The 27,377-nt window shown below is 37.6% G+C and overlaps 2 protein-coding genes across 11 annotated transcripts in view; one reads left to right on the forward strand and one right to left on the reverse strand.

Moving 5' to 3' along the window:
- Positions 1–8,446, forward strand: part of RO60 (Ro60, Y RNA binding protein) — a 25,942-nt gene extending 17,496 nt beyond the window's left edge. For all 4 annotated transcript variants that reach the window (XM_027074947.2, XM_027074948.2, XM_053209575.1 and 1 more), the window contains 3 exons: positions 45–158; positions 436–582; positions 2,141–8,446. In XM_027074947.2, the coding sequence (XP_026930748.1) occupies positions 45–158; positions 436–582; positions 2,141–2,293 (414 nt within the window). In that variant the 3' untranslated portion in view covers positions 2,294–8,446. The remainder of the gene's footprint in view (positions 1–44; positions 159–435; positions 583–2,140) is intronic.
- On the reverse strand, positions 350–20,579 carry GLRX2 (glutaredoxin 2). Of its 7 annotated transcripts, none has more exons than XR_008293287.1 (6): positions 20,429–20,579; positions 16,659–16,722; positions 13,841–14,017; positions 12,810–12,921; positions 1,373–1,519; positions 350–564 (listed from the first exon to the last, which is right to left on the reverse strand). XR_008293287.1 is itself a non-coding variant. In XM_053209578.1 (5 exons), exons 1-5 carry the CDS (start codon positions 20,548–20,550, stop codon positions 518–520), a joined length of 522 nt encoding a protein of 173 aa, XP_053065553.1. In that variant the 5' UTR covers positions 20,551–20,574; the 3' UTR covers positions 350–517. The 7 variants fall into 7 exon arrangements, 4 of the variants coding, with proteins under 4 accessions (XP_053065553.1, XP_014932587.3, XP_026930747.1 ...); XR_008293286.1 differs by having other exon boundaries at positions 1,373–1,525; XR_008293288.1 differs by lacking the exon at positions 20,429–20,579 and adding an exon at positions 19,985–20,198 and having other exon boundaries at positions 1,373–1,525.
- Positions 20,580–27,377: the final 6,798 nt, after the last annotated feature.

A 27,377-nucleotide genomic window follows, 5' to 3' on the forward strand; every position in this document is an offset into this window, starting at 1 on the left:
TTTTACCCTAATCTGCTAAAATTTACCACCTTTGAATTTTTCAGGTTGTCACACGAACAGAAAAAGATTCTTATGTAGTTGCTTTTTCAGATGAAATGGTACCTTGTCCAGTGACTACAGATATGACATTACAACAGGTTTTAATGGCTATGAATCAGGTAAAGAACAGTTTGATTAAGTTTACTTAACATGTGTTATATAATAATCTTATATTGATGTCGTGACTGATACTAGTAAATTCATGAGAACAAATTGTTTCATCTCAATTTCTCATGAGCACAAAATAAAAATACACACTTTGAGAAGGTCTGTGTATTGGCTCTAAGTAAAGTGATAATGTAAAAAATAGTATTTTTAAATATTTAATTATTTCAGACATCTCAGTATGGAAACTAGGGCACTTTTATTCTAATCCATGTTTTTGTTTTGCATTAGATCCCAGCAGGTGGAACTGATTGCTCTCTTCCGATGATCTGGGCTCAAATGACAAACACAGCTGCTGATGTCTTCATTGTCTTCACTGATAATGAGACCTTTGCTGGAAGTGTCCATCCTGCTGTTGCTCTGAGGGAGTATCGAAAGGTAACATTTTAAGTATTCTTTCATCCCAAAATAAGACACAGTTCTCAAATATTCACTGTTTTTCCAAAAACTGATACCAAAGATAAGTCTATAGCTTTGTATAGGAATACACGCCAGTTCTGAATGCAGCAGCACTTGAAATAAAAAGTATTGGCTATACATACATGATTTATTTCAACTAATTCCAATTCTATACATTACTAAAAACATCCTCTTTAAACTGCTTTTGGTAACAATCAAAATAAAGTATCATTTGTGAGTTTTGTTAAAGGATGACATAAAATTAAAGCAAAGCTATAATCTCTGTTTTAAGTTTTATGGTTGCTTCTTTGTTCTAATCAGTGCTCTCCAACTGAGCTCTCTGAAATCATGGAAATGTTATCTCCAGTATCCATTGTGGTAGCTACTAGTCACATGTGGCTGTTGAATACTTGAATTATGGCTAGTGTGGAAAAAGAAACAAATTGCTGAAGAGCTCCAGTTCTCAAAAGGTGTTTTTCCTACCAGCAGCTTGGCCCGGGATCTTGTTAGAAATGCAAATTCCTGGACCCTATAGGAGACCTGCTGAATCAGAAACTGGAGAGTCAGACTGTGTTTTAACAAAACTCTCCTAGGGATTCTGATGTATAAGTATGAGAACAAGTGAGAGAAGAGAATTTGGAGTCAAGGCAGCCTGGGTTTTGAGTCTCTTTTACCCATTGTGGATCTAAGCAAATTATTTAACTGATGTATGTCATAGTAGTATATTACTACTATAGTATAGGTCTTAGTAGTTAATAGTACTACTCACCAGAGTGCCTGGGTGGCCCAGTCGGTTAAGCATCTGACTCTTGACTACGGCTCAGGTCATGATCTCATAGTTGTGGGTTCGAGCTCCGCGTCAGGCTCAGTGCTGACAGCGTGAAGCCTTCTTGGGATTCTCTCTCTCCATCTGTCTCTACCCCTCCCCCCACAAAATAAATAAACTTTTAAAAAAAGTAGTACTACTTACCTTTTAGAGTTGTTAAAACAATTAGATAGATTACTTAAAGAGCTAATTACAGTTTCTGACATAGTGCATACTCAGTGATTGTTGGGCTTTCTCCAAAAATCAATTATTTTAACCTTAAGTTATAGCTATAGAGAACAGGGTCTTACATGTGACATGTATATGTTATATATATAATAAAATCATATCTAACATTGTTAATCATCAGGAAATACCTCTTTACATATACCCACACACACTGGCCCCACTGTTTGATATGTTGGTAAAAATACCTGATGCCCCCAAGTAATCCTGACAGGTTTCATAAGTAGAAAGTCTCTAGGCTGCTCAGGAATGTACTCTGGCCCACAGAACAGAAGCAGGAATTTCAGGCAGATTGTTCACACAATTTTATTTTTTGTTTTTCTGAAATCACAGAGTCTGACTGAAAGATGAACAGATTTTATGGAGAAAAAAAAAAGATTGACTTTGTAATGAAAAGCTAGATAGAATTTGAAGTGTTTTAACTTTGGAGGTTATTTGCTTTTGCTTGCATACAATTTTTTAATATGTATTTTGATCTTCCTACAGAAAATGGACATTCCAGCTAAATTGATTGTTTGTGGAATGACATCAAATGGTTTTACCATTGCAGACCCAGATGATAGAGGCATGTTGGATATGTGTGGCTTTGATACCGGAGCTCTGGATGTAATTCGAAATTTCACATTAGATGTGATTTAACCATAAGCACCAGCATGATCTAAGAGGTCCATTGCCATCAGTGATCTCGCTAAAAATATGTAGCTACTTCCCAGCTGATCTTACTTAATCCAGTGATGATAAGATGATAGTATAGGATGTGCGTATGTTACCAAAAAACAAAAACAAAAAGGAAGGAAAAATAAGATGAGCCCAAAGTTCTGTCTACTAAACTAGCTCTTGGGAAATAGCTTCAGCATACACTGTAGCTCCTTCTGTCTAACAGAGAACTTCTTATTGATAGATACCATAAAATAGTCAAACAGTTTTGCTGTGGTTAATAATTACATTTATAGTTAAAAGAAGTAAGAGCCAAAAGTGTAAGTAGTTCCACATCATGTCACTTGTTTGAGAAGTGCTTAAAATTTTCTTCAATGTTTGCATTGGAAAAGGACAGCTTTGGTAATGTCCAAATACTCTGAAATGCACTGGACCATGTAACTGTGATGGAATATGAAATTCATCTGTAAATTTTTATACCAAGGGGTTTTAAAAAAAAAAAAGACATTTGATTAAATTATGAGTGAGTTTTACAGATTCCTTGGAGTTTTCTAAGATCACATAAATAGCAGCTTTCATACTCAATGAAAAAGATACTTTGATTCTGATATTTTTACACTTGTAGGATTGTTAACATTAACAAGAAACATGGTGGAGACCCCTGAGAAGAGACTATAAAGTTTGTGTCAGGTGAGGGTCTATCTGGTTTACGTTTTGTTTGTTTTGGTGCATTTTATTGGTGTGAGCAGGGCATGACTTCACAATTTTTGCTAAAATGTAACATATCCACATGTAATCACACTTTTTTCTCACACTCTTAAATGAAAAGGACATACAATGTTTTAATCATTTAACTCCCCCACTCATAAATCTGAAAGTATGACCATTAGACTCTCAACTATAACCAGATTAGCTTTTTCCTTTAAAATAAATATTATTCTAATTACCTTTATTTTTTTAGCCAATTGTAAATGGGTTTTAGATATTTCCTAATTGTAAACATGTCAGTGACATATCTTTTTGTCCATTCATTTGTGACAAAACATTGTTTTTTGATAGTATAAAAAAAATAATAAAGCAAGCTAGGTCTTTCAGGTTTGAAAGTCAACTTTTGAGTAACATTATCTCTAGTCTATAAGAAAATTTTTTTCTATTTTATTTGTGTATAAACCTTTTCACTACACGAAAGTGCATTATTTTCTTAAGCAAATGTCCCTTCTTTCTGGGGTGGTTTAACCTATTGAAATGCCAATATCTCTGCTCATAATTATATCATGGTTGTTTAAGAGAACATAAAACTTCAATATTTATGTACTTTTCATAATAATGATTTATTGAGGATTTATAATGCTCTTCTCACTGTCATGGGAAAGTCAGACTAGTAAATGTAAATTATGGCCTTTTGTGTACTTAGGAATTACAGGTTTTGTTTGGAGTACCAAGGGGAAACTTTAGTAGTGTTAGAATTTGTGAAGAGATCTTCTGTTTTATAAGAAATTTGGGCTCTGGAAGTGACAAGAAAATGGTCCCTTTCAAACTTACTTGACATACTAATGCTGGCTCTATTACGTAGCCATTCCGCTGGTAGCAGTTTGCAAGTATGATTTATCTGAGATTTTTTTTGGTCAGCAAAGTAGTGCACACACCCCACCACCACCTCTATACTTTGCTTCTGGTGTCACTCTGCCAAGCATTGGATGTAAGGTGTTAGCTACATTTGATACATTAAAATATATGTTCAGATTGAATTTAAAGTTTAAAGAGCCTATTATATAATAGTATTTGGAGTTTCAAAGTAAACCCAAGATCTTAAATTAAAAATGACAACATGATCTAACTTTATTCCTAATAGAAATGTTAACTGGAATAAAGCATAAAAGTTTCTTTCCTTCAGTTATGTACTGGTCATATAGTGCTTCTAGGTGTTCACAAGCTAACAGTAATATTCAGTCCATCAGAGAAGATTAGATGTCACTTTTTTGAAATATTTAGATACATACAATTAACTGGATTAGGATAAGATTTAGGGAAGAAAAAAAATATAAAGGAGGCCATTATAGAAGGTAACTTTATTTTCAAATCATGAAGTTTTAGAGCTGGAAGAAACCTTAGAAATTTTTAAAAGTTAATTTTTATCTGTAGCCTAGGGATCCAAGGTCTAAGAGAGTATGGCTTTGGAGCACTAAATCTAGCAGTCTGGGCTCTTCATTCCCATTCCAGAATTCATCTCCCTACAAAATGGGTGACATAAAATTATTCAAGACTTTTATCTTTTTAGGTATTAGGAAATAATGTATATACATGATTGGTTTAGTAGTAGAAACACAAATTGTGAACATGTATACTTTTATAGGTCATAGTAACTCTCAAGCACAATTAATGTCTTAATAACTTGTGTTGCTATATATAACATAGTCCTATAGAAAAAAATTTAAAACTTTACCTCATTATGAGTAAAATGTACTCAAGTGATAAAGAAGTTTTATTTTCTGAATTACTTTTAGGATTATTGCTACATTAACATTTATGGAAATGTTGCTTTTAAAATAAATCAATCCTAAGAAAAACAACTAAACTTTATTTCCTAGAAAATATGTAAATATTTTCAGGATATAGTTGTAATTAGTGAAACTAAAACTAATCTTAAAATCCTACCATTCCTTATTAGTTGAAACCTCCTGAAAATTCCATTAACACTATTATATATTATTTAGTTTAGTTTTATGGGAACATTAGTGAGGAAGATGCCAGTGAGTGGAATTTAGTGTTACCTCTTTAGAACCTCTTGCTTTATCTAACTTACTATGTGAATGTAGACAACCAATTTAACTTACCAATTTTGTTATCTTTAAAATGTAACCTAGATGATGATTGGATCTTAGAAGAATCAACTATTTAATATCTATATAGAAGTTTAAATTAGGAGGAGGGCTTGCAATACAAATTAGAAATTTTTTTAATTAAAAGCATTCTTCACAGGAGTTAACATATTTTGAACAAATGTTTAGAAAAATATTCAGTAGGCTCAGTAATTTGTCATTTTAACAAATTTCCTGTTCTGAATGGGAAAATGTGAAAGAAAAACGTTTATTATAGTGAAGGTGAGTGTTGACTAAGAAGTCAGTATTCTCTGGTCAAGAGAAAGGAACATATTCCGAGTCTCAGATCCGCCTGGATAGACCTAGAAGAACAAACTTATAGTCTAAGTGAAGAAACTATTAATAAGCATTTGATTAATCTTTTAACAGGTAAATCCACAAATGATAGAATATAATTTCGTCAGGCTTTTCCCCTCATTTTATGAGATTTTGCAGAAATAATATAAGATCGTTCTGGAAATTTAAGGCACAATTCCTGAATGAGTCAGAGGATCTGACATTTCAGTGCAGAACATTTTTAAAAGTACATCTAAACCGTAATTGAAGGGAAATCACTGTGATCACTTACTGGAAGTGCCGTATTTGACCTAAAGATCTCATACCCACAAAGAAAAATGTCTTAAAAAGTGATGCCCTTACAGTAAGTTACCAAAAATGAATTTCTCTTCTTGTATACCACAGGTTTGGGGTGACTGGTTAAGGCAGTATCCTCTCTAGAGAAATGTCATACGAGCTCATGGTAAACATACACAAGGAAGAATTAGAAAGAAAAAAAAAGATAACACTATGAATTTAGTTGTATTTACTGTACAGATTTTATTTAGTATTTTCCTATTATCTGCTCCCTAATCTTATTTGTTGGAAAATTACTTTTATACCTCATTTTTTTCTTTTAAAATTACTTTATTCTCACATTTGTGTCCTCTGTTTCTCATCCTGCTCTCACCTGGGTAATAAAATGAATGACACAAAAATCACACATAGTTAGGTTTGGGATGAATCTTTTTGCAGATCTCCATTTGCTCAATATAGATTTAAGATCATATTTTTTCAAATTAATAATGGGCAGGTCTTTAGGAACAATAATTGGATTAGTATGTTTTCTCCCCAAATCAAGTTACATTGTATATCCTTTGTGTTAGATGTTTGCAGAAATTTTGTGGCCTTTGGGTAAGATTATTCAGCCATTGTTTGCAATTATAGATCTAATTTGCTCTTAGAAAAATAATTAACTGAATACTCTGAGCACATCTCCATGCTCATATTTCCATATAATGATCACTTTCAAATCTTTCATCTAAGTACTTCACTGAGCTTATATATACATCTTTTGTAGCATAAAAGATCTTGTAAATAACTTGTATTCACATTTAACATTTCTTTAATTGGTAAGTGTATTTGCTTTTGAAAAATTAGGAAGTTAATTTAAAATTCTATGGTAATATTTTTTCATGTAGAAATTTAATGTAGTTAAGCATACTGTTTGAATAAAATTATAATGTGACACATTTTCCTAAACCCTGAAAGTGTCAAATTATATTGGAAATTGGTAGAAAAATAAACTGAAGGAGTTACATTGCAACATCCTATTACTACAATTAAGGCATTTATTTTCAATGATTATGAATTTTGTAAATACAATGGAAATACACAAGAGCTGTTTCTGAGCCTAAAGAGATTTTTCCCTTTGCTTCTATTTAATTTAGCACCACCATGTATCATATTAACTTTATGAACACAATTGATACTTAATTTTAAAATATATTTAGATTTCTGTACTTTTAGAAGTTCAGTAAGAAAACTGAACAAAACAAATGGTAAGTTAACTACATTTCTGCTGGTTTCACTTAATGAACACTTGGATGGTTGAGGTAGTAAATGAGGTAAAACCTTGCTATTTTATGTATTATTACCACATAAAATTGATGAATATTGAAACTTATGTTTAGAATACTTATTAGGCTTTATTTGCAATGTAAACTTTAGAATCTATATACAGCCAAATTAAGTTTAAAATATTATACAATGAATAGTAATCAAAAATGTTTCTGTTGCTCTATTATTTTAAATATGGACTATACATAATGTGTCTTGGTATGACTAAACAAAGCTTTTGTAATGCATTTGAGTTACATTTTCTAACTTTATTGCCAGCTTCTGATAATGAAGAAATTCTCCAAAGGGATTGAAATCCTCTTTTTAAAAAAAATTGGTTGGGGGAAGGGTGTTATAATCTAGTTCGAAACTGTCCATTTGCTTTATATAAAGGCTTTGATTTCCATAAATGACCACTTACTATTTAAATTACACAGAATAATGCCTGCATAGAATAACATTTAAGTATGTAAGAGCCTTAAAGTGAAAAAAATGAATCTTGTGACTGCCTTAAAATATGACTAGCTCTCCAACAGGCATATTAGTTACTTTCCATAGGGTCTGTTCATTAAGTAATGCCTTAATAGTGTTAGTGTTTCTGAAGTACAGGAACTCTGAGGGTCTTTAGAGCTTTCATTGCATAATGAATGGAAATTTAACGGTTGAGTTTCATAACCTGATTGTACATTAGTAGTTTAAGCACCTATTAATAGGATAATCTGGGTACACTGATAAGTTCTACATACATGACTGTTAACATCACTAATATTTTGTGGTAGTTTAAGGTTTTTTATTGTTTGGTATAACAAACTATCCAAGAAGCTGGACTTTATGTAACATAATCTCCAAGGACCAAGCTGCATATTTAAACACCATGAATGAAAAATACAGATGTACAGTTTCAAAAATGATTAATTTTTTGAGGGAATTTTTGAAAACAAAAGGCAAATACTGTTTCAAGCCTATAAGCAAATTCATTCAAAGAAGTGAATACAGTTGTAAAACATTGCAATTGTTGCAATAAAGAGTATCCAGGCCAGTGATTTGTTTAATTACATTCACATTTTTACATTCACTTTGCCTTTCAAACCAGGAATATTTTATAAAATTGAAAGAAAACTTTAAATTGTCAAGCTGGTGCTTAAGGATACAAAGTTTGATTTATACAAGTTTCATTTCAAAGGAAGGGACCCTGGAAAGGGGGGTGGGAGGGTTCTTAGCTCTGTTGATAAACTTACTGATGCTTTGTTGAGTCTTCCAAGTTTTCACTGTAAATAATATACCTAACAATGTAATTTTGCTGTTTTTCTGATACAAAATGGATGAAATACTAAAGAATTAAATTTATTTCATGATAAAAGTTTTCACCAATACTGTGAAATTTTGACTTTCTCTCCTTTTCTAGCCTTGCAAAATGCCATACTGAATACATCATTTTAGACATGGGGTACAGACACACACTGCGGGAACGGTTTCTAGTCAACTGTATTGTAGAAATTGATAGACACACCAAATAAACTCTATGCACATCAAATAATTGTCTTTATTTCTTCAACGAACTAAGAATTTTAAGGTTATATAATATGTCTTATAAAAGCTAAGGCACTTAGTAATGTTATAATACTTGAATAAGATGAAATTAAAGTTTGATAATTAACGCTGGCTTTATAATGCCTCTAATTGTATATAATTATATTTAAGATACATGTGGTTGAGGATTCTTTTGTAGATCCCTGGATTTAACCAAAATGCACATTCTAAAGGAGTTTTAAAATAGTTTTATTTCGTGAAAAAATTACTCAGAGTTAGCTTTGGGAAAAGTGATGTTAACACCAAAAATCAATTATGCCAGCAAAAAGTTTGTTTTAGTGCCAATGCAGACATTTATTTTTTCTCTGAATTCCCGTAAAACTTCTGCTAAGATCTGAGCTGTAGGTTATGCAAAGAGTAAGTTACATCAGAATGCACCTACGAAGAATTTGGACATTTTTGTTGACTTTATAGTTCTCTATTTCAAGATGACTGTCATTATATGAAGAAAGATCGCAAGTTATATATGTCTTCACAGATGAGAAAACTAGACTTAAGAAGTAATTAGCAATATTAAACCTTATCAAGAAGACGTGACTTAAAAAATATTGTTCAAATGCTAATTTTTATATTAGTAAACAATCCAGATACATTAAGACAAAATACCCCTTTTTTTTCTTAACAGCTTTCCAGCTTCCCTACTAGCTATGTTGGTGATTCAAGTATAAATTGATCAGTGATAAAATGATAAACAAATGGCCCATGTTTTTAATATTGGTAGGCTACAGCAAACAGTTTATTTTTCATATCGTAACATGAAAAATAGATGGGGGTGCCTGGGTGGCTCAGTCTGTCAAACGTCTGATTTCGGCTCAGGTCATGATCTCACGGTTTACAGGTTCAAGCCCTGTGTCGGGTTCTGTGCTGACAGCTAAGAGCCTGGAGCCTGCTTCAGATTCTGTCTCCATCTCTCTCTGCCCCTCCCCCACTCGTGCTCTGTCTCTCTGTCCGTCTCTCTCTCAAAAATAAACACTTAAAAAAATTCTTAAATAATAATGTTCTCTGAAAAGAGAAGATATAATCACTGTTAACTGCTAGTTAACAGTTAACTAGCCCATTTCAGTTAAAACTAAAAGTCTTGGAGGGGGTGGAGGGAGGGGGGGAGCGGAGCCTGGGTGGCTCAGTTGGTTAAACGTCCTGCTCTTGGTTTTGGCTCAGGTTGTGCTCTTGCAGTTTCAAGGGTTTGAGCCCCTCGTCAGGCTCCACACTGACACTTAAGAGCCTGCTTGGGATTCTCTGTCCCCACGCTCTCTGCCCCTCACCCACTCATGCTGTCTCTGTCTCCCTTGAAAAAAATAAACTAGAAAAAAAACTAAAAGTCTTGGTCAAACAGGATTGGCATGTCAGGGCAGCTGCTCAGTCCCCAAGGCTGCCCCTCAAACCCCCACTTCAGATACCAATCTGCCTGACATTGGTTGTCATCTGTTATTCTGACTGACCAGCTATAGATGGGGGTTCCAAGAACCCAGTCCCTGGGACAACTGATTTGCTAGAAAGTTCACAACTCAGAGAAACATTTTACTTACTAGATTACTGGTGTGGCTTTTTTGTTTATTTGAGAGACAGCGTGCTAGCAGGGAAGTGGTAGAGAGAGGGGGAGAGAGAATCCCAAGCAGGCTCTGCACTGGCAGCACAGAGCCCAACTCGGGGTTCAATCTCATGAACAGTGAGATCATGACCTGAGCTGAAACCAAGAGTTGGACATTTAACTAACTGAGCCAGCCAGGTGCCCCATTTACTGGTCTATTTTAAAAGGACATAGCAAGGGGGGCGCCTGGGTGGCTCAGTCAGTTGAGCGTCCGATTTTGGCTCACGTCACAATGTCACAGTTCATGAGTTGAAGCCTCACAACAGGCTCTCTGCTGTCAACATGGAGCCCACTTCAGATCCTCTGTCCCCTTTTGTGCACCTCTCCCGCTCACTCTTCTCAAAAATAAACATTTAAAAAATAATAATAAAATAAGTAAAAGCACACAGCAAGAACAGCCAGGTGAAAGAGATACAGGGCAAGGTACTGGGAAAGGGTGGGAGCTTCTGTCCTCTTTCTGGGCACGTTACTCTCCCTGAATGTCCACGTGCTCACCAACCCGGAAGTTCTGCAAACCCTGTCCTTTGGGTTTTTTATAGAGGCTTCATCGCATAGTCATGATTGGTTAAATCACTTGCCAATGAGGGCAATCAATGTCCAGTTCCTCTCCCTCTCCTACAAGTGTAGGAAAGTTCCTACATTGTAATCACAGGGTTGGTTCTCCTGGCAACCAGACCCCATCCTTACGGGCGTTCCCAAAAGTCTTCTCATTAACATAACCCCTTTATGGCTCTCATCACAGCAAATTCCAAGGGTTTCATGGGCTGTATGCCAGGAATTGGATTAAGACCAAATACATATTTCCTATTATAAATTACAATAACACACAGGTAACAAGTATATTTTCTCTACTCTCTAACAAAAATTTTACAACATAGCAGATGTAAAATTTCTCATGACGTAATGCAGAATAAAGGACTAAAGGACATTCCATTCTCTGTTCCATTCCAGCGTTGTAATTTACCATATGAGAATGAAATAGTCCAAATTCTTGTTTTATCAAGGTCTCCTAATGGCAATTTAATAAGTCCATGGAGGAAGCATCATTGATGACTTATAGCCAAAAAAGCTATCAGCTGTCTTCTGCAGAACTATCCCAGATTCCTTGGTCCAGCTAGACCAGAAAGCAAAAGCACTCTTCTCTTACAGTGCATTGTTTTCTCTTCCCAGCATCTGGCAATCTGCCCTGGTGACTCTGTGGGATCAGCCAGGAAAATGCTTCCTAGGAAGTGCACTTAAAAAATTCTTGTTGAGGGGCGCCTGAGTGCCTCAGTCAGTTAAGCATCCGACTTCAGCTCAGGTCATGATCTCATGGTTCGTGAGTTTGAGACCCGTGTCAGGCACTGTGCTGACAGCTCAGAGCCTGAAACCTGCTTCGGATTCTGTGTCTCCCACTCTCTTTGCCCCTCTCCTGCTCGTGCTCTCTTTCAAAAATAAATATTTAAAAAAAATTTTTTTTAACTCTTGTTGATAAGCTTGAAACAGGGATGTGATTAATAAAGTATCCAAAATATTTTTACTTATTCTAAAATAAGACTTCCAAAAGATATATCTTATGACTAAGATATAGTTTGAATCAGTCACAGAATCGAAGACTATCTACATCAAAAATTACTAGAGGGACAGTCTAACCTCCTACCCAATACTTTGATCTCTTATGGAACATTTCCAACACCCTTTTGACACAGTTTGGAAAGCAGAACTTTCCACCTTACAATAAATCTCAAGTACATTTCTGAACTATTTCAAAAGTTCATTTTCATAAAATGCTGAAGTCTTCCTCCTTATAATTTCTTCCCCTTAGGTACAGTTCTGTTCCCTGGAACTACTAAGTCATTAAAGGAGTAATTTGGTTTCTCTGAAATAAACTTCATTCCATCTGACAAATTTAATATATTTCTCTTACCCTAGAAGTACAAAGTGTGAAGGTTTGTCTCAATATAGTACAAGGATATCCCTACTGAGCTGACAACCATAACTGGGAGAACCTTACATTTTAAAGAGAAAAATTACAAACCAGTCCTCACCACTGAAAGCCATAAAAGGTAAGGAATTAACTCCTTCTGAATACTACACAGAATAAAGAATCCCAAATGCTTAGCTTCTAGCTCTTGGTTGTAAAATTCATATATAAATTCCTAAAGGCTTTTTTTTTTTTTTTTAAGTAGGCTCCACATCTGGAGTGGAGCCTAACACGGGGCTTGAACCCATGACCCTGACATAAAGACCTGAGCTGACATCAAGAGTCAGACACTTAACCAACTGAGCCACCAAGGTGCCCCCATATTTAAATTCCTAATAAAATACATTCTCTCCTCATCTTTTGATACAACTCCCTTTAGTTTTAAATATCATCCCCTTTGCTCAAGAATTGGCAAGTAGGAAGAAGAGATTTCCACAGGAATTTATTGCTCATTAGTTTTAGAACTTTCCCATAAAGATAATTTACATTTTTAAAACATCCTCAAACATTTAAAAGGCATTATCAGGCATGATCATTTTAAATCACTAACATTTTACTAGCAACATTATGAGCACCTACATCACTGAAACTCTTTCCTCTTACTTTTTTTTAAATAACACTGATGAACTAGTGGAAGCAGTTTCCCTTCTTTGTGAAGCCTATGAGTGTCAGTTGCACCTCCAATAAAAGTTCCATTGACAAATATTCTTGGTACCTGTTGGATAAACAAAAGATTAGGTAATCACTCTCTTGTTAGAAGTATAAGACCATTTCACATAATAATAGACCCTCACACTCTAGGTAGTTTTATACACCAGATGTCAGACTACCCTCTTTCACAAAGTATGTACTTAAATCTTCACAACCCTTGAGGTAGGTACTATTTTTAGCCTTATTTTGGAGGGAAATGAGGCACAGGAACTTGTCCAAAGTCACAATGATAGTAAATGACAGAGCTAAGATTTAAATCTAGGGCAATCTGACACTTAAGTCCCTCCTTCTAATTGCTATGGCATATAAAAGGTAAAATAATAGTCTATAGTTATTGTTTATACGTTTAGGTGGTTCTTTCGTAGGTGGTTCTTTGTTTACTAAAAGGGAAGATATGCTATTAAACATCTTCCATGCAAACAGAAACAAAAAGGGAAATGGCAACATTGTATATTTTCCTGACAATGCATTTCACTGAAAAAAATGCATATTACTGGACAAATTTCAGGAATCTAAAAACATGAAGAACTAAAGCACTCCTATTAGCACAGTACCTGAAGACTGACCCCTGGTCTGTACTGTTCAAGTAAAGGGAGGAAGGATTTCATCTTAGGAGCTCCAGGAGGACCTTAAGGATTCACAAACACTCATGACAACACTATCACCCCACTCTTCCAGTCAAAACACACACACTCACACACACACACACACACACACCACGCCAAGAATAAAAATAAAATGAATGAACTCTGCTGTATCCAGTCTCTGAATCTTGTTCCCAGATCTGCCATTTCTTTATCAACACAAAATTCTTAGAGGATGAGTGAACACCTGGCCCACTTTTCCTCACACGACAGTCCAGGCTCTAGGTGACCCAAGTCACCACCTATCTGGGGGAAAAGCACCACCAAAGATACACTCACGGTTCTTTCACCGGTCATTTTGTAGAGAGCATCTTGAAATTGACTTCCATGTTCAAGCATGTCCAATTCCACCACTTTATAGTTAACATTCATGTCATGGAAAAGTTTTTTCGCCATCGTACAGTAAGAACAAGATGTTTTTGAGAAAATCACCACACAATTATCAGAAATTGTTTCCTGAAGTCAAACAAACAAACAAAATAATTATTTTAATTCTAGGCATTAACTCCTGGAAAGAAATCATGATTATAGTGGAAAGGGTATGGATTCTGGAGTCTCATGACACAGTGCTCAAACTAAGCCCCATCATCTATTTTCTTATCTGTATATTGAGAATATTATTCATTTCCAAGGGATGTTTTTAGGTCAAAAGGATGTAACAGATGGAAAGCTGGCATGGAGTGATAACAATAATCACAGCACATTCATATCCAGCAAACATGTCTGTGTGCCTTTACTAGCTAACCTAACCTTTACTAGCTCATTTAAGCCTCATTATAATCCTGAGATAAGGTCCAGTTATTATCTCTACTTTATGGATGGGGAAAGTGAGACACAGAGGAAACTAAGTGACTTACTCATAGTCCTCATCTAATAAGAGTTGGAAAGCTGGGATTTGAATCCAGGCAAGTATAATTCTACAGTCCAGGCACTTAAACTCTGTTACCTTGCCTCTTAAATACTCAGTAGGTATTCAGAAGTTAACTCCTTACCGTTTTTAACTTTTAATGCTGAGGACTGACACATGATTTCTCTTTAAAATGTAAGGCTTTGGGGCACCTGGGTGGCTCAGTCAGTTAAGCAGCCGACTCTTGATCTTGGCTCAGGTCATGATCTCACAGTTTATGAGTTCAAGCCCAGTATCAGGCTCTGCACTGTTGGTGCAGAGCCTGCTTGGGATTCTGTCTCTCCTTCCTTCTCTGTCCCTCCTTCCTTCTCTGTCCCTCCTCTGCTTGTGTTCTCTCTCAAAATAAGCAAATAAGCTTAAAAAACAAACAAACAAAAAAAAACAACCTACCCCTCAACTTCCACTCCTTCCTGTATATCTTTATAGTAAAAAACAAAAACAAAAAGACAAAACAAAAAAAAAATCTTATTACAGTATTGATAAGGCCTTCTTACACTGTTGTTCCTGGAAAACCCACTACCGGAAATGCTGATTCAACGGGTTTCATGCAGAAGTCAGAAACTACTTTTAAAAGGGGCGCCTGGGTGGTTCTTGATTTCGGCTCAAGTCATGATCTCAAGGTTCGTGAGTTCACGCTCCACATCATTCTCTGCACTGACCATGCGGAGTCTGCTTGGGATTCTCTCCCCTGCTTGTGCATGTGTGCTCTCTCTTGCTCACTCTCTCACAAAATAAATAAACTTTAGAAAATAAATTAAAAAAAAGAAACTATTAAAAAAAAAATGTCCCAGATGATTCTAAGATCAGCCTGGTCTGGAAACAACTCTCCAGGCCTTTATCACAAAGACCATGAGACTTTGCTATGCATTTGTGTCACCTGTGAAATTTGTTTTCTTTTTTGTCTCTAAATATTTGAATGCCCAGGTCCTTCAAGAGATTCTGAACAGACAGGTCTAGCACCCAAGCATCTGTCTAACTTGTTCTTATGTGGGTCATAAGCAACACCTTCCAGATGAAAGCCAAAAATCAAAGGGTAGAGTACCCAGGCAAAGTAATTCTAAAGATACATCCATCCTTTGGTGTCAGAAGGATTTTAAGGCACAGTCTAGCTATCTGCAAATGGGTCTACTTTTATGCTTTCTCTTCTGCTTATTCATAATATTTAGTATAGAAGTCTGTCTCGGGGAAAGCCAGTCACACTGGAAATGTATTAATGAATCTATGTTATAGGTGAGAAAATTGAGGCTGACAAGTTAACAATACTAGGATTTTACCCAACCTGTCCCAACACCAAACCCAGTGTGCTCTTTCCTCCACCATGCTGCCTGAGGTTATAGGCACACTGAAACCGTCATTTAGAGAGAGCTGAGCATCCCGGGTGCTGACACGCAGTAAAAACAGTGAAGAGATTCCAAAGTGAGTTGAAACCCAAGATAACGGTGACAGTTCCTCGAGTGATCCTTCTCACCTTCTCTCAAGCTCAACCTTGCTAAGTTTTCATGATTTTGTATTCTTTTCAAAGAGGCAATTCCCTCACAACAGGTTTCCAACATTGCTGTTACATTCATCAGCTGTTTTTTAGCCAAATAAATTAAAGGCAGAAATGTTTATATGTGGTGGTGGTTGGTGGTGAAGAACAGAGAAAGATAAACATGAGTATGTGATGTAGACTACAAGGCAAGAAAAACATACATACAAGAGAAGTTTTCTGAGGCAAAATTAACTGGGGTTTGCAGTGAAAGAGAGGAAAATAGTACACAGCAGCACACGGTGTTCCTGAGGGGATCATTTATAGAGTAACTACAGCGTACAAAGTTCTGTTAGGGAAGAAAGCTGTTAAACAGCTTCCCAGGCCAAAATCAAACACGATCCCTAGCTAAAAACATCTTGACTGCTATCAAAAGTAGACCTGAGTTAGGTCTGATGGAAAGGAGGAGCTAACTTCACAGATCCAACTTAGAGGGAGTAAAGGCTCTATTAATAATAAATCTCGTAAATTGTGACTACCAAAATGATCTAGAACTTTTCCTGCCACATGGATTATTTTGAGAGCAGATTTTAAAATATATACTTAGTAATTCATTTGCTGAACTATGTCAGTTCGGATACTGAAAAAGCACATTAAATGTGTAAGACATAATTCTTTTTCCACATAGGAAAGTTTTTTCCTACATCTCCCACATCACTCACTTGAATCTGATTCACAGGAGCAGTTGCTGACGTCCCCAAAGATGATGATGTGCTGTTCCCCATCCTAAAAAGAATTTTAAAAGGCAATGTAGCTTTAAACATTAAAGATAACATATCATTAAAGACAATATATCAGACAAGATCCATTTGAATAAAACCTGATATGCAGATATAGATCCAAATCTATGAAACAGAAAAAATAATTTTACTTATTATTAGTACAAAATATCAGTTTACAAAGTATTTGTTTACTAAAACCAAAAGGGACTGTGTGCTTCTCTAACTAGCCTCCTAATGTCCTTAATTATTTGGTTAAGTCGCATTTACTGTGTTTAAAGCCTGGTGCACTCTTATTTCTGAACACCAAATTTCAAACAGACTGTCCTAAAGACTGATCTTATGACCTGACCATTAGTTTAAAAATACAGTTCCCATTTTCTTATTAAAACATGCTAAATCTCCATGCACACCCTGTGAAACAGACAATCTACAAAGATTCAAAGAGTTTAAGGAAACTAAGGTATCTCAACCACAACATCCATAGCTACAAGTTTCCCAATCCGTAAAATGGGAATAATAGTCACTCCTGCATCAAAGGGTTTTATGAAGATTAAATGAATTGATAAAAAGTAGAACAGTGCCTTGATCACAGTAAATGTTCAATAACGTTTAACATTACTAATATTATTCCCTAATTACAGGAATCCTCTAGATATTTATTATCCAAAACCTAGCTGCTGGGAGCTTGTAAAAGGGGCATTCATTGTAACAGGAATATAGTCACTAAAAATTGACTAGTTTTGTATCACCAAATCTCTATGCCTATGCCTAAAACCTTTACCCATCCACCTATCTTTCATCATCAGCCAGGCCTTACTGCATTGTCCAAACCATATCCAGCATCCGGATGCAAACTAATTAGAGTAAAATTACAAATCTTACAAAAGAATCATAAAATAATCCAGGTTTCAAGAGAATTACTCAAATTATATAAAGATTAAGAGAGTAAGATAAAGAATTGAAGCTTCAAATATTTCAAAAAATATTTTCCTTACCATTATGTTGCAAAACTCAAGTTTTGATAGAAAAAAAATCTCCCTCTAAACATTTCATTCATTCACTGTGAGTGTTAAAATTTAAATGTTGGGGGCATCTAGCTGGCTCAGTCGGTAGAGCATGTGCTTCTTGATCTTGGGGTTGTGAGTTTCAGCCCCACATCAAGGCATAGAACTTACTTTAAAAAAAATAGATTTTTATATGTTATCCTTGGAGGATGAGTAACTGATCTATATAGCCATGCCTATGCACTTAGAATAAGGATGCTATAGCAAACATCACCTTCAGTAATTACAAGTTAGAGGCAGAGACCACTCCAAGGGAACATTATAACATTAGAACTCCCCAATGTTTACAATCTATTATTCCTTGCTTCCCAATGGTTGGCAAGGAAATATTTAAAACAAAAAGGGCCTGTGCACTTATCTCAGGAAAGGGTTAGGAGTAGCAAACTAGGGAAGACAACAGCCAACTTAGGAAGACAGCAGAGGGTGCAAATCAAGAAAAAAGCAGGCTGAGTTCCTGGAGCCTAAACCAGGGGGGAAAAGGGGGTCAGGGGCAGTAAGTAGCACTGACCTGGACCTAAGAAGGTGCTTTTAAGTAATAAATCAGCAACCTGTCTGGTTTATCAACTAAGAAAACAAGTTCCATTCATCTCTAGTCCCACATCTAATTATCATCCTCAAAACATCTATTACAATATTTACTATTGAAGCAGTTTCAACAGAACCTTCACAGGAATGTTTCCTTGGGGAGTGAGAGGAGTTAGGAGATGCATCTGAAATATCACCCTCTACCCACCCAAATAAAAGAATAAGTTTCTGGAAAGCAACTTTCTCCTCCAATTCTGGTTAAGCTTGGCAAAAGTTATTACCCAATAAAGAAAAGGACATCAACTGAGAAGTGCACAAGCAACTTTTCACTTCAGTACTCATGTACCCACTCGCCAGAACACATTTATGGAGCACCTACTAGATACTAAGTAGGCAAAATGCTAAATGCTCCAGGAATACATATCATTGGAAAAAAACACCCAAGGACCTGTCAGTCAAATAATTAATACCACGTGATTAGTGATTAGCACCTTCCCAAGTGGGTCACCAACTTAGCCAATAAAGTTAATCAAAAGTTCCTGGAGTCTTGGGGCGCCTGGGTGGCTCTGTCAGTTAAGCGTAGGACTCTTGATTTTGGCTCAAGTCATGATCTCAGAGTTCATGGGATGGAGACCCACCTGGGACTCTGTACTGACCACATGGAGCCTGCTTGGGATTCATTCTCTCTCTCTCTCTCTCTCTCTCTCTCTCTCTCTCTCTCAAAATAAATAAACATTAAAAATAAGAAGTCTGGGGTGCCTGGGTGGCTCAGTTGAGCGTCCGACTTCAGCTCGGGTCATGATCTCACAGTCTGTGAGTTCGAGCCCCACGTGGGGCTCTGTGCTGACAGCTCAGAGCCCGGAGCCTGTTTCAGATTCTGTGTCTCCCTCTCTCTCTGACCCTCCCCCGTTCATGAAATGTCTCTGTCTCAAAAATAAATAAACGTTAAAAAAAATAAAAAAAAAATAAGTTTGTGGAGTCTTGCAGAACTGGTCGGAGTTACCACACCAAGTAAGCAGAAAGAGACTCCAAGACAGAAGGATGGATGCACCATGGCAGGCACAGATATGCCAGCTGGCAGAACCACCTTGGAGCAGCGGCGGGGGCCTGTGGGTGACACAGCATCAGCCCAGGCAGTGGATCCTCCACAGCACTGGGGAAGTACAAGGAAAGCTATCCTCGGTCTAGCCAGAGGCGACATCAGCCTAAGTCACAATCCCAATCCTCAAACACTTGGCCATTTAGCAAGGAAGCGGCTCCTTCACTTCCTGCAGCAGCCTTGCCAGGTTTAGTTAGCAAATAAAAATGCAGAACGCTCGATTATATTAGAACTTCATATAAAGAGCAAGTGACTGTTTAGTCCAAGTATGATTCGTGCAACGTTTGGGATACACTAAGACTAAACAAATATTCTGTTTATCTGAAATCCCAATTTATTATGCGGGGAGGGCGGGGGGTGGGGGGGGGGGGCAAGTGACCACGACTCGGGTATTTCCATCCTAAGAGTCACAGGAGCCGTCAGTCTACACAACCGCTTAGGGCACCATTCTCCCCCCACCCTTCCTGAGCTCCCGCCACTTTCGAGGGCCCCCCACCCCGGCGCCAGGGGAAGAGGCCCCCGCGCCCACCGCTTGGTCCAGACCCCCGCGAGGCCTCCGCACCACGCCGACCCCGTACCCGGAGGCCGCAGCTCCGGCCGCCCGGCCGAGCTGGCGCGCGGAGCCGCTCCCGCGCCGGATCAGCCGCGTCCCCGACAGCGCCGCACGCCACCAGGACATGATCGGAGCGCCGGCCCGCGGCGAGCCGAGAGCGCGGCGACCGCGGCCGCGGAGAGCCCGCCTCCGCCGGCGGGTCCTACCTCCGCACGCCCGGCCCCTGCTCCGCCGGGCCCGCCTCGCCCCGCCCCGCCGGGCTGCCCGCGCCGCCGCCGGTCTCTTCGGCGGGGCCGCGCGCGTGCTCCCAAGCCCCGCGGCCCCAGAGCGCAGAGTCCGGGTCAGCGCGGCCCACGTGTAGTTAAACAGCCGTGCAGGCCCACGCGACGCCTCCCCTGCTGGCCTCGAGGGTTCGGCCCTGCCCCACACCTGTTTCTTTAGGGGGTTAGGGACGCTCATAGAGACTCACTGGCCGGTGGAAACAGCGCGTCGGGACTGTAGCCACCATCGTGGCGAAACGGAGAAGAAAAAAAGACTGTCTGAAAGAGAATCGAAGTGCTTGGGATGTTTACATAAAGATGGTAGCGTCATCGCAACTTCCGGTCGGACAGGTGTGCCTCTCTCGGTGAAGTGAGGGCCTAACTATGTCCTCTTAAAATTAGGCTACTGATCAGGAATCCATATGAATCGTGTGACTGGGAGGTTTACATCCAGAATTGAAAGAAAAAAGGAACCGAACGCAGAACGTTCATTGCAAAGAAAACAAGAATTGTGTTTATAAAAAAAGTGAAAGAACATAAAACTTGAAATAGTTCGGAGGTGTTTTGCCGTGGCTTTGAAAATAGGGAAGTGCTGTTAATGACAACATTGTGCCGCTCGTGGTAATAATAGCCCTTTATGCGTCGCTATGTAAGTTGAAGGGGTCAGGCCTTTATATTTATTTACTGAGGACATTGAGATCTATTTGTTAAGGGTAAAGGGCAAATACGGTATTTTTAAAAATCGAAGCAATTATTGGAACAACGCAGACCTTTTTGGATCCTTCATATTCAACTAGCTAAGTGTCAAATTTGTGTTACCAAGTTACAAAATTAGAACGTCTGTTTCTGACGTTTTTTTCCTATTTTCAAATGAGTTGTTTCATTACCTCATAAAAGGATGAAAGTTAGTTGCAAAAACAAATACCGCAAAAGCTGTGAAGTCATTCTTCATAAATCCAAAATTAACTTTAAAATTTAAGATATGGTATCTATAGTGTTGTGGGTTTTGATTTATTTTGAATCAAAGAAAGCTATTTAGGAAATTTACTTTTTTATTTTCGTTTTGAAGTAGAATTTTACCTTATTGTTTCAAATTGTTTTACAAAATAAAGGCCATTATGAAGTGAAACAATCATGTCACCATTCAATTTTAATATAGTACAGCCTATGGTAAGCACAGAATTCACTGGACAGATTTTTTAAAGGGAATCCTCAAATGAAAGTACTTCAAACAAAAGTATTATGTCTGAATTAAGTGTAATAATAATCTTCCAACTTCATTATGCTTCATTGCTTAGTTACAGAAGTGATGATTTTGGTCCTAATTGTGATGTCTATGATAGTACCTTAACAAGTATGCCTGCTGGCTGTTCACTGAAATGTATGGCGTGAACATAATGGGGGATGGCCAGTATAGGTAGATCAAGAATACATGGGTAAAGGGGCACCTGAGTGGCTCAGTCAGTTAAGCATCCAAATTCGGCTCAGGTCATGATCTCCCCATTGGTGAGTTTTAGCCTGGAGTTGGGCTCTGTGCTGACAACTCAGAGTCTGGAGCCTGCTTGGGATTCTGTGTCTCCCTCTCTCTCCGTGCCCCTCCCCCACTGGTGCTCTGTCTCTCAAAAATAAATAAAAACATTTAAAAAAAATTTTTAAGAATATATGGGTAAATGCAGCCTTACAAGTTCTATACTTTTTTTCATGACTCAATGTGATATCAATTAAAATAATTGACATACCTTTAGATATTCTTTCAAACTTTTTTTTTGAGAGAGACAGAGTGGGGGAGAAGGATAGAGAGGGGGAGAGGGAGGGAGAGAGAGAGAAAGAGAAAGAGAGAGGGAGAAGGAATCCTAAGCAGGCTCCATACTCAGCACGGAGCCTGACATAGGGCTCCATCCCACAACCCTGGGATCATGACCTGAGCCAAAATCAAAGAGTTGGGACGCTCAACTGACTGAGTCACCCAGGCACCCCAAACTTGTTTTTTGTTACTTAAATTGTCAAGTAAATCTCATACCTTTTCTTTTTTACTTCAAAACAAGTCTATCCCTTGCCTAGGGTTGAAAGCTACCATTGAAAAACAAAATTCAGCTGGATAGATTTGAAGATTTAACTGGCTTTATTCAACAGTTCATAAATTGGGCAACATCTCATCTGGCAAATAGAAAGGAACTCTAAGATACCGTACAAATGGAAGGCTTTAAAAGGCACAAAGGAGGTGGGACAAGGAAGTCATAAACCTATCTCTGGGGAAGGGGGTCTTTCAGGCAGATTACCTCACTAGTGCTAACCAGGAAATTCCTGATTGACCTACCACGATTATATTCCTGGGAAAGGCTGAAACTGCAATTAGGTTAGATAGTAAGTCTCCGTTTGGTGATGTGGACTTAGCACCAGTGACTCCTTTGGGACATGTTATTTCTTTTTTAACACTAAGATCAGTAAATTATGAGATCTTCTACATGAGAGGGCCCCTATGGGAGGTCCTCTATACTGGGTCCAGCCTGTGAGTCTTAGCCATGTGGAAAACTTCAAAAATTCTTCCTGCAAAGAAACTTTTTAAAGAAAAAAAAAAACATGATTATGAACCCACAAAGATCAGCTATTGTGTTTGTATCCTAAGGCTGCTGTAACAAATTACCACAAATATGAAAGAACAAAAGTATATTTTCTTACAGTTCTGGAAACCAGAAATCCAAAGTCGGACAGCACCATGTTTATTCTAGAGGCTACTGTAAAGGAGAGTTCATTTCCTTTATCTTCTACCTTCTAGTACCTCCAGGTGTTCCTTGGCTTCTTTGACTTGCATCCACATTACCTCAGTCTTTTTTTTAATATTTTTTTTTTGGGGGGGGGGTTGGACAGAGGGAGAAAGAGGGACAGAAGATCCACAGAAGGCTCTGTGCTGACAGCAGAGAGCCTGATGGCAGGGCTTGAACTCAAGATCTGTGAGATCATGACCCAAGCCAAAGTTGGACACTTAAGCAACTGAGCCACTCAGGAACCCCATATATCACTTCAGTCTTTGCCCATATCTTCACATTGCCTTCTCATCTGTCTATGATAATGACACTTGTGATTAGATTTAGGCCATCCCTGAATAATCCAGGATAATCTCATCTCAAGGTCCTTAACTAAATTGTACCTGCAAAGAGTTAGTTTTCCAAATAAGGTAACATTCACAAGTTCCAGGGATTTGACCTGGATATATAGGATCATTTTTTTAGCCTACCACAATGACAATACTCAAACAGCCTGGATAAAGCCTGATATTTCATTATTGTCTTATGTAATTTGTTAAGCTTCTGTGAATTTTATGTTATACTCATTTTCTGTTTTGGTTTTACTGCATTCATTCATCCTTTACTATGTCAGTCACTGGTCTAGGTAACAGGATACAGACAAGGTCCCTGCCCATAAGACATAAAATTCTATCTTTTCTCCAATTTTTTGAACATGGTATAAAACTCATGGTTTATAAAGGTGTGTCATGTTTTTACTTTGGTATCACTGTTAGATATCCCCATTTGCAAAGGTCAAAACAAATTTCTGTATGCCCATGCATTGTTTTAGACTAAACCACATCTCCCCCTTATGTTTTTCCCCAAATATATTACAGCTGTATTTAAAATCACGTTAGTTTAAAACCATTACTGAAATTCGTTATAACCTTTTTTAGCATTATAGAGTTTCTCATTCTACGAGTACAAAAATTACAGCATATTATTATTTCACAAGAAGGCTTAAGAAGGACCGTTTGTTTTTCCAAACCACAACTGATTTTCCAATGCTCTCATATCAACTGGGTATTCTACAACTCAGTTCAACTCTGACAAGAACTACCTGGAGTTAGTATAGACCCCACAGGTTAAGGGCTCAGTCCTACAAGACTGCCTCTACTTCAGACAACAGCCTGCACTTCTGCCCTGCCAACTACAAAATTTGGTGTTACCATGACCTTCCCTCAGGTTCAAAAATTTGCTAGAAAAACTCATTAAACTCAGGAAAATACTGTACTTACAATTACAGCTTTATTATGAAGGATACAACTCAGGAACAGGCAAATGAAAGAGATGCATGGGGTAGGTTGGGACAAGGTTAGGCCAGACCTTCCATACTCTCTTCAGGTGCACCACCATCCCAGCAAATCAATGTTCACCAACTCAGAAGCTCCCCCAAAAACTTGTCATTCAGGAATTTTCATCAAAGTGTCATTGCTAGGCATGATTGATCAATGGCATGATTTGCCATTGGTGGTTAAATCAATACCAGCCCCCTCCCTCCCCCTGAGGAGTGGAGGGTAGTGGATGGGGGGGGGGGGAAGAATTGGAAAGTTCCTTGAGTACAGCCAGCCCTTCCTCAAACGAAGGGCCCACCAACAACCACTTAATTACCATAAACTCAGTTATAAGGGAAAGAGCCTTGTTATGAATAACAAAAGACACTTCAGTCCCTCCAGAAATTCCAAGGGTTTTATGGGAGCCAAGGACCAAACTCAGGGCAAAAACCAATCATAGGGGTGCCTGGCTGGCTCATTTGGTGGAGGATACAACTCAGGATCTCAAGGTTGTGAATTCAAGCCCCACATTGGGTGTAGAGATTACTTAAAAAATAAAAACCTTAAAAATATTTTGAAAACCCAAATATATATATTTTTATTATACCACAAAGATCTATCTTGTTTTTTTATAGAAACCCAGGGATAAAAAGCCATAACAAATGGAGGTGTCAGATGTTATTTGAAGTTCTTATATTCAGAAAGCATGTAGTTCAGATTCCTAATTCAAGAATGAAATGAATAATAATAATAATAAATACCTTTGTTTGATAGAATATCCACCAGAAGAGTAAGAATGGAAACGATTATTTAAGGATTTACTCAGAATTTTTAAGTGTCAAATTGAAAGATATTTAAATTCTTTGAGCCAAAGGAACAGGGGAAGGAAAACTAGATAGTGAGTTATTATATGGAGTTATATGGAAGAATTAGGAACAGGATATTCCTGAACCAAGTATGCCTCAGATGCATTTATGAAGGCAATGAAAGATATATCACGGATTAGGGGGATTTCTGTTAAAGAATGTGGTAACTTCACTACTTCAATTCATTGAAGAATTAGCATCCAGTATGCTGTAACAAAAATATTTATCTAAAAAGCTTTTTGTTTTTTGCCAAGCACTATTTCCTTCCCTCTGTATCATTTCTATGTCCATAAAATATGTGTTTTTAAGTCTCTGGGTCAATAGACTTGGAATGATAAGACCAGAAAATATATTTTCTTTTGAAGTGTGAGTAAATTACTTTTTTAAAGATCTCTATAAGCCTTGCACTAGACAAATTTATAACTAACTCAGAGTGCCATCTGGTGTTGAACAAATAGCATTATGTGATAGATGTTTCCTAACCTTTGCATTATGAAGTTTTGTCTTTCCTATGTCTACGGAGAAGTCAATGTCACTTTGCCCAGTCTTATTTTCTTTTTGTCAGAAGGAGGCTAACCGTGTGTTTTTATTCTTACTTTTCTTTTAAATTCAAAGAGAGAGAATGAGTGGGGGAACTATGTTTTCAACTTTACTGGTGAATATAATCATATTTGAGACTAAAAATTTACTTAATAGTATGGAAAGGTTTTTTTTTTTTATTTTTTTACAGATTTATTTTTGAGAGACAGAGAGACAGAGCATGAGTTGCGGAGGGGCAGAGACAGAGCCAGAGAGAGAGAGAGAGACCATCTGAAGCAGGCTCCAGGCTCTGAGTTGTCAGCACAGAGCCTGATGCAGGTCAAACTCACAGACAGGATCGTGGGATCATGACCTGAGCTGAAGTCTGCTGCCCAACGGGCTGAGCCACCTAGGTGCCCCAATAGTATAGAAAGTTTTATCTATTGGTGCAGATGAATAAAAGATGTGTCTTGCAAAATTTATGAGAGGCACATGGTAAGGAAGTAAATTCACGTTCATAATATAGTAACATTATTTGGTTCAGACTAAAGACTAAGAAATTTCACTGATGTGTCAAAAAAAAAAAAAAGCTATAGTAGTAGCTGTGTTCCACAGAATGTCTAACTCTTTATGATGTAATGATCGATACAAAAGTGTGAGGGAACAATGCAATAGGAGTGCATCTAATCCAAATCTCTTAAACTTAATTCAATTCCCCTGTAATCTTAGAGGCCTTTCCTCATCAATCTATCTAAAATAGTACCTTTACTCTGCTTTGTTTTTCTCCAGGACAATTTATCACCAACTGACTTTGTACATAGGTATATATGTATGAATTGTCTTCTTCTCTGTGAGAATGAAGCACCAAAGGGCAGAAAATTTGTTTTGTTCACTAGCAGATCGTACAAAAATTTCCTTAAGAAACTAGACTTTTGGGGGCCCCTGGCTGGCTTGGTCAGAAGAACATGCAACTCTTGATCTTGGGATCATGAGTTTGAGCCCCACGACAGGTATAGAGATTACTAAAAAATAAATAAACTTAAAAAAAAAGTGTAGAGTTTTCACTATAGTTGCAGAAATAAACAAATATTTGTGCGTTTTAAAATTAATAAATGTGGGGAACCTGGGTGGCTCAGTCGGTTAAGCTTCCGACTCTTGATTTCAGCTCAGATCATGATCTCACGGTTTGTGAGATTGAGCCCTGCTGTGGACTCTGCTCTGACAGTGCGGACAGAGCCCACCTAGGACTCCCTCTCTCTGTCCCTCCCCTGCACAGGATCTCTCTCTCTCAAAATAAATAGATAAATTAAAAAAAAAAAAAGGTAGGCTGATAATTTACAGGGAAAAAAGAAACCTATGATGATCTTGTTACTCATACTGAATTTTAACTTAAAATTAAATGGTTTCTACAATATAAATATGTAGAAAAAATAAATATGGTAGAAAAAATAAATATGGTAGAAAAAATAAATATGGGAGAGGAGAGGGCAATGCAATAGGAAGATATATTTTTTAATGTTTATTTATTATTGAGACACAGTGTGAGCAGGGAAGGGGCAGAGAGAGAGGGAGACACAGAATCTGAAGCAGGCTCCAGGCTCTGAGCTGTCAGCAGAGTCTGATGTGGGGCTTGAACTCACGAACTGTGAGGTCATGACCTGAGCTGAAGTCTGACGCTCAACCGACTGAGCAACTCAGGCGCCCCTACAATAA

Source organism: Acinonyx jubatus, chromosome E4 (assembly GCF_027475565.1).
Source record: "Acinonyx jubatus isolate Ajub_Pintada_27869175 chromosome E4, VMU_Ajub_asm_v1.0, whole genome shotgun sequence".
Lineage (NCBI taxonomy): Eukaryota > Metazoa > Chordata > Mammalia > Carnivora > Felidae > Acinonyx > Acinonyx jubatus.

Bases quoted from the DNA above. Each gene is read 5' to 3' on its own strand.
- GLRX2 (XM_053209578.1), bottom strand. From the start codon at position 20,550: ATGACGCTACCATCTTTATGTAAACATCCCAAGCACTTCGATTCTCTT. The intron at 16,723-20,428 runs GTGAGTCTCTAT...AATTCTTTTTAG, and splicing joins CGCGCTGTTTCCACCGGCCA to GATGGGGAACAGCACATCAT. The intron at 14,018-16,658 runs GTGAGTGATGTG...GTTTGACTTCAG, and splicing joins CTCCTGTGAATCAGATTCAA to GAAACAATTTCTGATAATTG.